This window comes from Varroa destructor, unplaced genomic scaffold, assembly GCF_002443255.2.
Source record: "Varroa destructor unplaced genomic scaffold, Vdes_3.0 BEIS01000007.1, whole genome shotgun sequence".
NCBI classification, from domain to species: domain Eukaryota; kingdom Metazoa; phylum Arthropoda; class Arachnida; order Mesostigmata; family Varroidae; genus Varroa; species Varroa destructor.
The window spans coordinates 32014291-32030955 of record NW_019211460.1 but is presented as its reverse complement, the minus strand read 5'-3'; the positions used below and the strand labels follow the sequence as shown (position 1 = coordinate 32030955).

General features: G+C 39.8%; 1 protein-coding gene and 1 long non-coding RNA gene across 4 annotated transcripts; both read right to left on the bottom strand.

Annotated features, from left to right (window-relative positions):
* Window positions 1-459: 459 nt before the first annotated feature.
* Window positions 460-4977, bottom strand: LOC111254399 (uncharacterized). Of its 3 annotated transcripts, none has more exons than XM_086975723.1 (3): window positions 3929-4977; window positions 3368-3646; window positions 460-605 (listed from the first exon to the last, which is right to left on the bottom strand). In XM_086975723.1, exons 1-2 carry the CDS (start codon window positions 3989-3991, stop codon window positions 3392-3394), a joined length of 318 nt encoding a protein of 105 aa, XP_086831849.1. In that variant the 5' UTR covers window positions 3992-4977; the 3' UTR covers window positions 460-605; window positions 3368-3391. The 3 variants fall into 3 exon arrangements, with proteins under 3 accessions (XP_086831849.1, XP_086831850.1, XP_022670934.1); XM_086975724.1 differs by lacking the exon at window positions 460-605 and adding an exon at window positions 2334-2823; XM_022815199.2 differs by lacking the exon at window positions 460-605 and having other exon boundaries at window positions 2886-3646.
* An 8952-nt stretch (window positions 4978-13929) lies between these two features.
* LOC147754587 (uncharacterized) lies at window positions 13930-16317 on the bottom strand. The gene is made up of 2 exons (XR_015316997.1): window positions 15724-16317; window positions 13930-15457 (listed from the first exon to the last, which is right to left on the bottom strand). It is a non-coding gene; the product is annotated as an uncharacterized LOC147754587 (long non-coding RNA).
* Between the last annotated feature and the right edge of the window lie 348 nt (window positions 16318-16665).

Here is a 16665-nt window from a genome sequence, read left to right as displayed (position 1 = left end):
TTTCACTTTTGCTATTTTTATCGTGGTCCGTCTGGCTCGATCTGACGCCACCGCCTGATCGAGATCAATCGAACTATTGGTTACATCGATACGATCTGCCGTTTCGTCGACCAATGTCTGTTGATTCTATTCCGCTTTTATATAAAGGATTCAGTGCAGCGCGGTCTTAATCGCAGCTGCTGCGTCAGACGGCAGCGGTGCTGTCATTTCTGCAATTTATCGTTAGCATTTGGCCTGCATAACGTTACAACTGTTTCGATCCTAGCCGCTGGCTAAACGGGAACGCGACAGAAGAAGAAAAACAACAGATCAGAATGAGCCAATACTTGGCTGGTGTGTTCGACGTCGTTTTTCTTCGTCGACTTCATTAGATTACCTGAAATCATGATGGCATGAGCGTGTTTTCAACCGATCACCTCTCCTCCTCCTCCTCCTCCTCCTCCTCCTCCTCATTTTCCTCCTCCTCCTCCTCCTTCTCCGTCTCCTTCTCCTTTTCCGCCTCCTTCTCCGCCTCCTTGCCGGTTCTTATTACGTTTTGGACACACCATCGCGGGCGGAAACGTCAGAAAGACAGGAGGAGGGTTACTGGCACTTGTAGAGTGGAGCTAATTCAAAGAGCAAATTGAAAGCAAAACCAGAATCAAAACACCGCCCCCACGGAGATCGCCACCGAGTGGCTGAACCAGTTAATATATATATATATATCTTACGAAGTTTTTACTTTGTTTTGTTCAGTAGAGAGTTTTTCCTCTTCAAATTTATATAACTACACCTAAAATTGTCTCAGGCTGGCAGAAAGGCAAAAGACATTTGAAATTTCAGTAACATGTAGCGTGTTTCCGTTTTTCAAAACTCGACATTTTAGATCGTTTGAGACATTTTAGACCGCAAATGTTTCTAATATATACCGAATCATACTTTTCTCGTAATGTACTCTGCCTTCTATGCGTCATAAATATTAACGAGTCTTATCTTATGAGACGGTTATAAAAACCAAAATAACGGCTTTTGTTTTGAGAAGTTTTTTCAGCTGGTTTTGAAATTGGAAAACATATCTGCTGAAGGTATCTAACTCGTTATCGTCTTTGAAGTTTTGTATATTTCTACAGATGTTAATCCGATGTCTAAACGCATTTATTCATTGAAAGTCTGCTCAGCGTAAAGCTGTTACTAATGCTACATTAAGACAGTTCAGGCCGGTCCTAACGAATAATGCAAAAATAGTTGCTAGTAATATTTATTGTTATTATTTTCCATCTTGGTAAATCATAGATTTTGTCTTGGTTTTTTTTTAACCGCTCATGCTGATTAAGCGTTTATACATTTGATCTATTTTTTTGCTAACTAAAACGCTCAGATTCTTGAGAGAAATATCAGTAACTTTGATTGATAACGTCATAATAAAATTGTCTTAAACGTGACTATATAGTGTCTTCAATATATATATATTTTGCCGTTGTTACGGACAAAGTGAAAGTTCTACGGTAAGTATATTAAGCGTTAGCATAGTAATTACGTAATGTATGGTAATAAGGATGAAGTAATCCGAAAAACTTCCGAAAAAAAAAAAACAAATTTCTTGGAGGAAAAATATGACACCACCCAGAACTGAAACGGTTATGCGATGAAAATGGTCTCGAACGTACTTTCAATGCAGGAAAATTAGCTTATTAATAAAATATAATTAAATTATTAGTTACAGCGGACGTGTCGCGGGCTTGCCGGCAATTTCTCTTCATCAAATTTGAGTGTTTTTGAATATTTATTACAACCTTTATATTTGAAAAAGCGTTCAAATAGTTTTTACTTAATTCATCACGGGTATTACTTAAAGTTAAGTTGGAAAATTACTCCTTTATTATTTCTGTGCATTTAAACATAGAAACGTGCGACTGAGTGTTTATCCTTACTCAATAACAAGTAGGAATAAGCATGGCTTGCTAGCGCGATATCAACCCCGGCCAGGGGTACAAATACTCCCATTCTTAACGTTGGTCGTATATATATATATATATGAGATTTGCCATATGTAGTTCAAAGGACGCTCAAGAGACGAGCATACTAACTAATATATAGATACATATGCGTGATATAAGTGTAAAAATGAGACGATATTTAACAGAATATATATACTTTTTTCTGTCCGTTCGAAATTCTTACCAGGTTTAGTATAGCTTTTGTTGATCTGGAAAAATAAAAATTAGCTGTTTGGGCAACTGTAACAGTTTGCCTGCCATAAAGGGGCCGTTGCAGCTGGTGGCCCGTGTTTTGGCATTTGTGAACTTTCCAACAGAGTTTTCGCATTGGTAATAAGTGGCGAGAGGTCAGTAACGCCGACGTAACCCGAAGCAGGTGAGCTGATTATACCAAGACGCCACATAAAAACTAACCAGGTAATAACGAGCAAACCATAAAAAAGTATACATGACTTGGGTTTCATTAAATCACCGAGTCACTGTTTATTTTTTGTTCTGCCCCCTCCCGGCCCCGTTTCTTGACCAACTAGCAATTGCCTTCTGCGTGAGCGCGGGTGACAACGAAGTTCAAAAACCCACTTTATTGCTTTGCCATTATCATCTGTCGTTTGTTCTACTGCATGCCGCTAACATCCCTGACGTTACTACTGTGACAGAGAGAAGTTTGGGTAGTTCATTGTACAACTAAGTGCAAATGTGTATAGACGAGATCTGCACAGTTTTTTTTGCTTACAGATGTGTATATATATATGTGTGTGTGGGTGTTACATGTCGATATCGGGCCGTGAGATTCTCCAGAAATCTTTTCTACGAGAAGAAGCCGACGATGTGCAAATGCGACAGATTACTTAACAAAAGGACAAAAGAAAGGAAAGAAGAGCGTAATTAACAAGAGATAGATAAACAGCATTGGAAATAATGGGAACGTTTATTGTGCACTTGCAAAGGAGCAGAGATGCGTTTCAATCAGAAGTTAGCAAAAAAATTGTTTGGAAACAATTTTTTCACTCAGAACTTGCATTTTCAAAAACATTTAATGCCGACCGAAAGCAGATTGTTCTTTAGATGCATCATGATTAGCCAAAACTTCATGCAAAGGCCGGAAAAGAGTATAGGTTAGTCATGCGTATAGACGGGAACCTGTTATTCTAGTTACACAACGATTTTAAGCACGATTTGCGAAAAGGCCGTATGTATATATGACGTCAGTATATTGCTGAGATTAAATTATCAATAGATAACCTAATAGCTAAGCTGAGCATTATCTTAGGTTGTGCACCATCAAGTTTCGCCGCTTCCGACCCCTCGTAACAAAATTGTTCCCTAAGGAAGAACAATTCTATCGGAAACTAATTTCGAGATAGAAACGGGCTCAGAAATCCTTCACGTACAGCGTGTACCGCGAATTAATCCATCTACTCCGACGAATCAGGACCGAAGGTTGCAAAAGACGCGATTCGTTTAGTTGACTTATTGACCGCGTCATATGCTCTTGCCGGCACATAGGATTCCGTCAGAAAGATCAAATCAGTAAAATGACGGGCCACATTACACTTCACAACCGTCGACAGGGTAGCTCCTTCGCCAAGTAGCATCATGACCATGGTAATTGCCTGTTGAGTGAATCTAACGTCGTCCGCTGTGCACGAGTCGATCTGCTCGAAGTGACCCTGCAGTACATAACGTAGCATGCGCATTGCCACACACCCATTCTAAGCGGAAAGCATATAAGCGTTTGGCGTATTTTATGTCAACAAGGAGATATTCGACAGCGCTGGCTTTCGCCAGGATTTGTATGCCATTGGGTTGACAAACGGTTTTGAAAAATATCGAAGTCGCAATACATATTTGGCAAGAATACAAATTCTAAACGCGCATATTCTGGCCCAACGTTTCTCATGCCTAATTGTATAAAGATGTTATTGCTTAAAAATCTAATTCTTAGTACTTACGTTACTGATGCCCATCATGATCTGAGAATTAAAATTATTTTCGCGGACAGGTGAATCGCCCATAGCCGCAAGCTATATAAATCGGACGGAGCTTCGACAGCAGCAGCCGCCGATGGGGCTCGTCCACGAGTAATGAATGTTTCGTTCTTGGCTCTCGAAAAAGAGCACTTTGCTATCAAGCTTTCACCCACTGTGGCTCGAGCAGCTCGTCGGATCTTTCGATCGTTTAAGGAACGATGACGAGGACGCAATGACGCCGAAATTGCCTGTTTACCATTTTTTTCTTTTCATGACGAAATCTTCTTGTATATGTCTTTTAACCGTGGCACTGCTTTGCTCACGCTGACGCTAGAATACCTCTACCGCAATTTAAGGCTCAATGAGCGCAGCAAAATGGCCGCGAATGGCTACACGACGGTGTTTATTACCCGGAGGTACCCGGTTTCAAGACTCGGGTCAGCTTTGCTTTATAGAATAAAGAAGCTGAACGCAGAAATGGAGTTGGGCGTCGAGTTGCCAACCCAATAGAGGAGGGCTAATTGAACTATGCAATTACGACTTGCATTCTTCCGTGCATGTGTACGTGTATGTGGTTCGTAGACCCAGACGTTAGGTCAATGTGCCAATATGGTCACGTAGCAGTTAATTCATAGAGAGAAAATCTAAAAAATGTAAAATACTAGAAAAGCTATGATAGCCCGCTAGATAGATCGTACGCATGGGCGATAGAACCCTACAATTTTAGCAGTTTACGAAACGTGCTAAGCAAAAGAAGCTTCGCTTTATCATAGAAATATGTAAAGCTATAGTCCCACCACAAAGTATCTATATTGCATAAATTGTATAGGGAAATCAAGAGAGTTCGCAAGCGCTACCTAATAGCAAAGAAGCCATATATGACAAGTCTAAATATGGTATTCCATCAGCGACGCAAAATTACTATACCGAAAGTCATAAAATTAGCTGGAACCTCTGATCAAGGCTGAATGAGACCTAATATGCTATCTGCATTAGGAAGACAAGGTGTCTGGCGAATAAGAATCGATCACTTCGACCAAAAGGAAAATACAATAGAATGAAATAGCATCAAATTTACTAGTAGTTAATAATAGCGAAGTATCGAGTTCAAAGTTCAAGTTTGCAGACGATAAATGTTGAACGAGTAATTTTTGCTACGTTATAAATTTTCCCTTGCGCGATCATTGGAAAGCTTTTTAGAGTCATTTTTAGCGCGTAAGTTTACGAAACGTAGGCATTTACGACAAAACACCAACTATTACCTCTTATATTCATCCTTTCTGATTCCCTGATTATGTTTACCAGCATTTGTAAAAAAACTCTCGTGCAATATCCATAATAGAATATGGCCTATTCATAACTATAAACTGAAATCTTCAATTGAGCATATTGCTAAATATCTATAATTATCTAATTAGTCAAATGGGAATATGAAGATTTTGTGCGGCTGTAGAAACTGCGGAAGTACTTAAAGATGTTTTTTGACGTTATGCCTTATTGAATGGCTGATTTCAACAACATTTCAATAGCTGCAAGTATTAGATGATGTTTGTGTATTAGTTGCGAATGGCACCACAAATGTAAACAGTAAGAAAAACCTTTATCTATTTGCTCTGTGAAATCTCTACTCTGTATATATATATATATATCAATATTACGATGGATCTAAAGTCAGAGAAGTAATGGCTGGCAATGCTATGGACGAGACCGACCGATCAGGGTCAATTGACGGCGTGTCGTTAATCAATACTGAGAATATTTTGTAGCAAAGCGGGTGGACCCTTGAACATTGGCCGTATTTCAGCTGGGCCTGCCTGCCTGCCTGCCTGCCCGGTTTAAAGTTAGTTACATTTTAGTTGTTAGCTAACTAAACGAATGCCGTGCCTGTTCTGCGATAGGGTCCCGAATTGCCACGAAAGGACCACAACCTGTTTTCGAAAATCTAGTGACCTGGTGTGCGAAGAATGCCAAATGTGCAGCTCATTCTACAAACCGCTATGGGCTACGCCTACAATAGTTTTGTAGCCGGAAGGCGACTTCGAAAGTTTTTGGCTTTTCAAAGCTTTAATCGACATTTGTTGAATGCGTTTGGTGTAGCATAGAGAACCTCCTTATACTTTTAGTTCCAACATCTCTACGAAGCAAGTGTTTGGGATTAGTGTAAAAAAATTCGGACAAGCTAGAGGCTCCGGCTATAAAAAAATCACAAAAAACTTTCCTTTCGTGGAGCTCTAGGCTAACGAAGCAAACAAGTGCTTTGCAGGGATAAGCCATCGATCATCTACTAGCTCTAGCAGAAAATGACGAGTCACACCATGGTAACAGGAAGATTTTTTTCGATTCTAATTTTTTTTGTCCTGTGGCGTGCAGGCCAGTCTAACCTTCCGTTTAGAATATGTGGTTCCATTTGCTAAGAAAAACTATGGGTTATTGTTTTCCCGTGCGGTTTGCTGTTTGGACCCATGAGTAAGAGTAAAAAAATAGTTAATCATTTTAATATTTACAGAGGTAGTCAGTTATTTATCGAGAGCTTGACTCGTACTTGAGTTCAAAACTTTTATTTATAGGTGGGCCTGTTCCTCCAGCAACGCTTGCTTCCTTCAACGTGATTTACTCATCAGTAGATTCAACCTAAAGTATCAAGAAATTTTATGTTACTAGTGAACAGCTGGGGTAACAGTTGATGTTTCGGTCAACAGCTACGAATCTAGGTACAAAAAAAAAATACAAATTTTCAAAGTATGTACCGTTTCAAGGGAATCAGGCTTACCAGGCGTAAAAGTCGAAGGTGCGAATGAGGTGGAAAATAAAGGTAAGCAAAACGGAAACGAAAATTATAGATTTTCAAATTGCAACATTTTTGTTCCGAACTTCGTACGGTGTGTCGCCATACCGAAAAGGGCAAAAGAGGGAATACACCTCGAAAAGTGACTTGTACAATAGACGTTATCAACGTCGTCTTCAAAATGATCACTGTGTAATTTGCTCCATCTGCTAGGTGATTTGAATATAGCAAGGACTATTTATTGATACTGAACTGTGTTTCCCCCATTCAACGGTCATGCCAATTCACAGAAAGTAAGTACCGAGCACAGTTAACACCTGCTGCAACAATGTCTATTAATCAACTTTCTCATAGGTAAAGTATGTGACAATAAGATCTGTACTGATTCCTGACTGTAAGCGTTACTTATCCGCTAGGCCAACACACTGAAACAGCTTTGAAGTCTACATTCAAAATGCCGTCCTGGCTACAAAGTTCTTCAATTGAGTAAACAATTTCAGTCACAGATTTGCCTATTATCTGAATAGCCCATGTTTTTTTCGCATCAAATGACCAACGTACCCCTAGGAACTATTCTATATTGCGCTTCTTATTCCAGTTCATACTTATATTGTCAGCTACGCTGAACGTGGATAGGTGGCATGCATGCAACGGCGATGGCGGACGTAAAACTCGAAACATAGCGGTAGAACGCTCCAAAGCTGAGGTTCGATGACGACATGCAAATGAAAACCGGAAAACGCCAAAATTAATGACAACTAATATAATAATCGATGTCTGCTCCGCATTATATCTTCGATTGAAGATATGGTGGACAGCAGCGACCGTGGTTATCAATGAAGCGTAGCCTGCCGGTATATTTTAAAATTATAATTTTTTCTTATTAGAATTATGAGATGCATACATACAGTTCGTGCAGAAGCGAGAACGCTCAAGCATTTTAACAGCTTTCGTTCCAGATCGGCCATTTTTATTTGGGCAAACAGCTTGGAAAGAATAAAACATTGCTGAATTTTTGTGTTCGATTAAAACCGTAGGAAATAGTTTTCCCTTTTCACTAATTTAATAGGACATTTCATTTACAACACACTGGCCCTAACCGATTGCCATTTATCTATTCGACATTAGTGACCGCCCGTGCTTTAGGTATTCTTATAAATTGCCTTATGTGCATTTGTCGTGCTGTTGTGAGGTTCCTAGCTATTCCGCTTTCCCGCTGGTATATTTGTGTTAGAAAAATCGTCGACCCCAACGAGAATAGTCAGGAAAAGATTGCAGCGTGACCCGGGCTGGTCTCGCGTGCTCCCCAATACCGGTTGCCGGTTCTGGGCAGAAGCGCGACGCTGAAACGGGGTTAGTCGTCGCTGCTGCCGCTGCCACCGCAGCTGTTGCCTTCATTGAAACGAAGAAGATACACAAACGGGGCGCTTCGTTCGTTCCCTAGATCGGCGTCTTACTACAGCGGCAAAATCCATGGCCTCTTCGACGGTGGTGGAGCTAAATAGTGGTGACCCCGTCATGGCTAACGGCTGCCGAAGGGGCCGTGTGTTGAGCCATCAGGTCTAGCGAGAGTCATTAGAATCAAACAAACAGCTATGGCCGTAGCAGTAAGTCTTACTCCTCACCTAGCTATAAGACAGCGGCATTGGGAATAACATCGTAGGTGAACATGCCTGTTTTTGTGATACGATACACGTGCCACATTGCTCTGGGCCAGCCAGGAAACGACTAGCGACTGGCGAAGTAGCGGAAGGCAAAAAGAGTCCACAATAAATTTAACCTTAATACTCTATGTCTAGTCTTTAATCTGTCTCTCGTGTTGTCCCAAGTGCTGATAAGTTCTGCTTACTACCCTGTTCAGGCGCCATGCACAACGCCGCGCCCGCTGGGATTTCCAGCAACGGCGGCATCTCTGCGTGGTCGATGAGTTACAATCAAGTCAAAGGAATGGTAGGGCGCACAGAAGGCTAGACGGATAGACAAAGCGAGTTGATCTGTGCGAAACGCTATACAGATCAATACAGCGCCAAAATCCCCACAGAGGCGTACTGACGTTTGCCCAATCAGTCCTGATCTGAAAAACCGAAGAGAGAGCTGCAGGGGGTGCCGTACGGTAGACACGTGCACTCAACTATTACACCAACACTTATTACTATGCTGCTTTTATATCCTTAATAATAATGTAAATGTCGGAGCTTAATAAGCGAGCAGCCAAAAGTGACTAGCGAGATTCATGATGGTAAGACGGTGTACTAGCATTTTTTCTCTACTCCAGTTGAGGATATTCTATTATGAACGTCCCACATATATCTGTACTAAAGCATACAAGGACCACTTTCATAACATTCAGGTTACGCTGTGTCTTTATTTCCTTTCTATGAATGAAAGAAGTTTGACTCAGCTATGAAGGTAATATACTGGTAAGATTCAGGATATTTCGACCATTTCATCTCACTTGCTTCTTTGATAGAAATTATAACAAAGACTTAATATGTATAATTTGGATACTACATGTTTTTGCTTTTATCGTTTTCTACTTCAACGTAACTTGTTCCTATCAGCAAGAAGAGGATTATCGAAGCTCTAGGGTCGCTTACTTCTGAATAGAGCTTAGATGTTTACATCCGATTTAGTCGTGTGCCTGTGTATGATATAGAAATAAAGGCAAGTTTATGTCAAATTCCACTTATTCTCGTCGACACCGTTTTCCTTTTCTAAATCCTATCACCGGGCAACATCAACGCAAACTGCGCGCTGGGTCAAGCTAGAAAAAAAAAAAGTAGCCTTCCTCGCTGTAGCCGTTCGTGAAAACCGCTGCACCACCGAACCACTCGATAACGAACGAGTATTTCCGGGTGTTCTGTGCCTTTACTATGCCTAGAAAGTAAATGATGGAATCTGTCACAGTTCATCATGAATAAAGGTATAGTGCTCTATAGTAGGTATAGAAGAGCTGGCTCTTCGGCGACAACGGATGGAGGATCGAATCCTCGAAAAGATACTACGAGTCTGCCCGTGTGATAATAACAACTTGATGATAAGCGACCTTGCCAGCTCGTATTCTTCCACTGGCTGCCGAAATAATGACAGATCCGTATTGGAATATGTTGCGCTGCTGGCTATCTACCGTTCCTATCGACTCGTCGATTCACCATACAACGAATATAAGTTGACGCCTCATAAATATTAGATCTAAGGAAACGAGTTGTAACTACTGGCCAGCCGTGCCGTATTGTTGATATGTAAGTTTAACTGTGACAATGACAAGATTCTATTGAGCTCCAGCCACCTAAAGGTGAGAAGAAGACTCTCTGTTACGGTACCAATAAACAATAAAGTGTCGCTACTATTTTCAGCATGCGTCTATCTCCACAGCTCAGTGTACGACGATGATGCTGCCTTACTTCTTACCGGTAGAAATTATCTTTCCAAAATTATTCAGCATTTCAAGGAGCGCGCATACGTTGTATGACATGATAATCAGTGCTCGAGAGTCACTGCGACTGTGTTAGAAGTTGGGCGGATTTCCAGGTAAAGCTACGATTTCGTCCATTTTCGTAGGGTTCCGGACAGAGGATGTGGTTCGTGTGATAAACTTCTACAAAACTAAGGGGAAAACACTAAATGTCGAGGTAAGGGACTCCGTTGTGCGGGACATGCTGCCCGTGAAGCATAGCTCTCAGACCCTCTCGATATTGAACCGTCTACTCGTCAGCATCGAGAAATATATCCTTATGTTGAACTTGTTCGCTGTAGCTTCATGATCGCGGACTCCATGCAGTTAGCACTTTTATGATTCTGGAAACTAGTAAAACCATCGCAATTAACTACCGGCACGATAAACTTGAACAAGATCAATTTGGCAATTTCAAAAGCTTTACTTCGAAGTCGGATAGCGACTTCGTACCTAACTCCTTTATCTACAGCTTTCACGCGCACTGGTGTCCATCAATAAACGCTGCTTCTATGTTTTTACACGTTTTCGTAACATCTTTAAGCTTTTCTATTAATAGGTGCACTTTGCAATTCTACGAAAGACTTTCCCATCACCGGCATAACCAGCGGCATTTTTGATCGCTTTAGCAAAGCAGGTTTTTATAAAGTTCTACATAGCATAATATCTGCGGCTCAGACTCGAGGAAAAGTTCAGCCCAGAGCGCATGTTAAATTTTTTCTTCTTGAGCCATCTGATTGGAAGGACAGCAAGCACATCTGGATGAACCGTTCACTACAACGGTAGTTACTTGTTTTTTTTTTTTTGGCCGCTTTTGGACCACGAACGGCAGAATTCGTCGATTATGCTAACATTGACTGTATTTAAATTCGAAGAAACTCTAAAGATTTCAACATGTCCACCTGGAAGAGATCCTGTCTATCGTAACAGAGTTTATAAATAAATAATTATGCTTTTTTTTTTTTTTTTTCTATAATGTCAATATTAAAAATAAGTGGCAAATAAATATATAGTACAAAAGAAAAGCGGGCGAGGTAAAATGCGCCTCTGACTATTCACACCTCTATATGAAGAGTCCTGTCGTGTTTCTGCTTAACCTAAGAATACGTGTGTTATTAAGTCTGTACATGAAAATATTTTGTCAAGCATATTTTGCCCTATTACTATTACTTGTTAGAGTAAACAAGTTGTTTTCCGCTATAAAAGTCACACCTATTTCTGAAAAGATCCGTCTAGACAATACATTTTTAGTTACCCTGTTTCATCCTCGACTTTTCAATCCTGGCAACCGTTACGGTACTGACTGCTCAAGGAAGTGTGCGGTGCTATAGTGCTCATGCGCAGATTTACGCTTCAGTGGGAGCTGTACACCTTACAGCACATTGTGAGCGAGCAAAATAAGCACATTCCCAACAAAAGTATGCGTAAGTTAAACTAGAATTATTAGCTGGGAATAAAATCGATCATCACAAAAGTGTAAAATCTGTTAGGGTAAATTTACCAGTTAAAGAATTTCGAATAGGCTCGGAAAGCGCCTAGGAACGTTCCTCTTATACAGTGTGCCTATGCTCGGCGGGACTTTCGACAATGTTCGGTTTACTATCACTGGCATGGATTTATCCGCTATTGAGAACACATATGTACGTACATAGAAAAGCGCGTCCAAAGTGAGGGTATTTGGTACGCTTTTTTCTCTAAACTCGTATTTCTTTCGCATGTAGTAAACGTATTATTCTTGAAGGTTACGTTTCAGTGTCCGCCATGATTATAGCTTCAACTTAAGACGTTATTCGCCTTTGGTTGATCCGATGGAGGTGCCTTTTGAATTTTCGAAAAGCTGCTGCATGAGAACGTCAATTTCGAGCAAATGGCCTGCTTCTTATTAAATACTGATGGGCGCGGAAAAATTCGATAATTACTGATCTTCACTTCGATTGTTATAATGAGTCACCGTTGTTCGACACTGTGTTCCAGAAAGAAATGGCTTTTCTCGCGGACGAACGCATGCCGATTACGACAAGGTTTTCCCTTAATTTCAACACACTGCCACATATATATATATGTATATATGTGAAAGAGGCTACTCCATGTTATTCTACCTCATAGACGGATTTTAAACACGATGCAGCTGCTTCCCATAGCGATCTATGAATATAGTTTTTGGCAAGCGAGCGAAGGTGCACTTATCCTGAAGAGGCCGACCCATTGCGAAACGAGTGAACGAAAACAGTTTAGGTAAACCGTAGAGCCTACGCTACGGCGCACAAGATTGATATATGGGTCCGTTTTATCAAGTCGTCACGCGTTACAATGTACAAAAAGGTAATTTAGTATATCTCTATGTCAAATAATAGATGTTATCAATTGTTGCAAACAGGTATAACGTCTGTAACAAGTGTCCCCCAAAACTACAAAGATGCAATAGAAAGCAATATTAGATCTAAGAGACCGTTAGCTTGATTGTTCCCTACTACATAAAAATAAATAATACTCGGTGCTAGAAGACGCTCTTTCGTGTTCGATAACGTCCACCTGCATCGTTGCTTTTTTTTTTCTACGCATAAACGAGCTTGTCCAATAAACGAGTCAATCGTGCTTGGCGCAAAAACTCCCAGGCATTATCACTGGATTGATTGACTGAAGAGTAACATAAATGTTGACCTTTCTTCCTCATATTTCATGTGAGATGGCAGGCCCCGAAGGTAGGCTATCTGTATGGTTGTTTAGTTGAACCAATATTGCCAACTAGATATCCACAACAGAATTTGTCATAAATTTGTATCAAGTAGCAGACGAAAAAAAAATACTAAATAAAAACAATGCTAAAATAAAAACAATGTAACAGCTAAGCGTAAATCAGGTTCATGAGATTAGAGTAGAAGTATCGTTCAATGTTGCTATCACACGAACCGCACCGAGGAGACGGTGGATTAATCTATGAATTAGAAAATCATAATAGCTATAGCTTGATTGATTCGTTTTCTTTACGCTTAAATTAAGGCAACACAAATACTTATCAATGCATATAACAACTAGCTTCCTACACAGCTACTTAGAACTTTGAGTTGCCTCGTACGTTTTGTTTGAACAATGCACTTCCAGAATAAAGTTATAAACTACAAACTTAATAATGTTCCACTTCCAGTATTTTACTTAAAGTAAAACCTCTTAGTTGTGGAATCGGTACCTTTAACCATAACAACGAAAACACAATGGCAGCATTTATAAGTTAAACATGCTTAATCGTAGCATATTTTATTCAATGTATTATTAGATATATTTTACATTTTGTAAAAAGTTTGCTTTGAAATATAGATAAGTAAGTTAAATTGTACATTTTGTAAAATATTTGTTTTTAAATATAGATAAGTAAGTTAAATTGTACATTTTGTAAAATATTTGTTTTTAAATATAGATAAGTAAGTTAAATTGTACATTTTGTAAAATGTTTGTTTTGAAATATAGATAAGTAAGTTAAATTGTACATTTTGTAAAATGTTTGTTTTGAAATATAGATAAGTAAAGTAAGTTAAATTGTACATTTTGTAAAATGTTTGTTTTGAAATATAGATAAGTAAAGTAAGTTAAATTGTACATTTTGTAAAATGTTTGTTTTGAAATATAGATAAGTAAGTTAAATTGTACATTTTGTAAAATGTTTGTTTTGAAATATAGATAAGTAAAGTAAGTTAAATTGTACATTTTGTAAAATGTTTGCTTTGAAATATAGATAAGTAAAGTAAGTTAAATTGTACATTTTGTAAAATGTTTGCTAACTTAGTGCAGATACGAAAGTGAGTTTTTAAATGAATATTGTCTTTCATTATGTCATCTACAGCGGTCCCGTTCAAATTGCACCCTCGGTCGTTCTTTGTCAGAGATAAATCTTCGATCGAGCCGGAAAAATGAGTGAGTATTAGTATTACTGAAAGCAGTCGCTGTTTCGATGTTTTCGTTCGATCAGCTAATGCGTCTTTAAGTTAAAACCGAATTGGATTTGCTGGTCAGCGCTTCTGCACTGCTTCATTGTGTAACTTCAGCTTGTATTGCATGTTTTTAACGGAAGTCATCTCTGTTTCGCATTAAATACACTTTCACTAATTACTGACTAGAGCGTCACGCTCTAAGTGGTACTTCCGGTAAAAACTGCGATCAAATATATATGCGTATAGAGGAGGCTCCTTATCCTCTCGACTTTAGATACTTGCTTTACTTTGATACATCTTTTATCGGCACACTCTCGTTGATCTCCGTGTTCATCAAGCGTAATTTTGAAATAATGTATAATTACTACGCTGAGCGATTCTGGCTAGCTGCAAAAAGACTGTGGCATTTCGCGGTGACGGTTAAAAGAAGTTGACATCTTCAAGTTCCTCATAGACTCTTTTGTATGAATGTCCTCCATTCCAATAACATTAAGTTGAAACTTAGCACGAATTGCGAAATATTAAATACATAGACAATTCAGGCACACTCACGGGAATGGTAGTCTAATATTCAAATAGGTTTAGCTGGCAAAGAAACACTTTTGACCATCATCTTCATAGGGTTTTAATGTTAAAGCCGCTATACCATACTGTTTAACGATTGAGGCTCAGCTTCACTAGTAGGTCTTTGACGCAGCCATAATATTTATAACTTTACCTGCGTTCGCGCAGACTTGTGTTCACAAGGGCAATGCTCTTTCGGGTTTTTCCTCATTCGACAGCGAGGCCAGAGAGGCTTCCAACGACCGCTGGTGCTCTCTATCAGGAACTAGAGCTATTTTTGGCGCTGTTATCCTTTGTTGTCTGTTTGCGTGCACTAAGCGTCGGACGTGCTGTTGAATGATGAAATCGACACGCACGAGGGTGCTTAGTGTCGAGGTTATGCTTACTTGTACGAGTTGCTTTGGTAAGCTTTTTTTTTGGCTTACCTTCGCCGGTTTTGTCAATGCAGCTTCAAAACGACCACAATAGAGCAAGATACTAGCGAAAGAAACACGTTACAGTTGACACTCGGCCGTGATTTTCTGTGCGGTTCAGTACTGCTTTGTTGGCTATACGATGGAACTGTCTTATCGTCGACAACGCTAACCATGTAACTTGTTCTTTTATCGATGCTAGGTTAAAACTTCACCAAGTTAGGCAGCTTCATGTATTACTTTACTGCTGCATTCACTGCGTACATTCGAGATAAATCGCCAACTTTAACCCACCCCTTCGCTCAACGCTCCCAAGGCTTTTTGCGCGCTGTACGCCGTAATAGCGAATTTCCTCGAGTGTTTGTTGTCCTGAAATCAAACAGGTTATTGGCACATTAGATCTAAGGTTAGTAATCCTAGGATGCAAGTATAGCCTACGGGGTAAATTCGACGACAGAGTTTGAATAATCATCTAGATCTATTTAAGGGCATAGTCAGAATTTCATAAACGAGCTAGACACCCAGCTAATCCAGACAAACAAACTAGAATCTATTCAACCAGCAAAATACGACAAAAACGTACTGACTGAAACAACAATCGATGCTATGAACGAAAAATACATACATGTACTAACCTATACCACGCTATACCAAAGACCGGCTATCGGCTTTCACTAGATCGGCGTGTAGGTCCTACTAATGCATTAGAATAACTTGGCACAAGAACCTGCCAAGTCATCGGTCAAGCTAGATCACTAGTTGACCTGATGCTCGGACGTGCTGCTTCAACGAAATGAGATCCCAGTTTCATGGGCTTCTGTTTTTAATGTTAGGATCTGCCGGTGTACGGAAAGGGTGACGATAAACGTTGTGCGATCTATCTCTAGTGAACATTGTAGATGACGACGTATACTTCGTGACGTCGACTGCACACACTTTGCTACTTACGTAATAGTGATGTCAAGACCTCGCGTCCGAGTTCCAGTGGCACTGCACATCAATACATAATAGTACACTCTTGCAATACATGCTCTTTTGATGTTTGGACCCTACTAGAATATATAGGGACGTATGAATGGGCAGGCCATTGCGTGCGATTTCGGTAGATAACGTTAAGCCCTCTAGCTGTATCGTAGAAGGCCTACGCGACGTGCCATGCACCCCTACCGTGATTATATCCTCAAAGCAACACACAATAATAATAATAATCAGAGCTGTTGTGATTTTATTGGTACTATTGAATGATAAGTCTTGTTAGGACCGATGCTCTCCTATTTACATGTACCCTACACGTAAATTAGCCTTTGGGTATAACATCGAACTCTGATCTTGGAAGGACGTAAACGGTAAACAAATGTTCAGCATCAAAAGCTTGACTGATGATTTAATCTGAATTAAGATTTGCCCATTTCATCTACCAGAAACAAAGAGTTGAAGCTTAGCAGGACATATAAAAACACTAGAATATTTTAAGTATCTTTAATATGTCCTCCAGGTGCTTTACTTACTTTGACAAAGAACTAATAGAATGATCTTTCATGCTTATAGGTATCTAAGAGTTTCTAAAGGCCAATCAC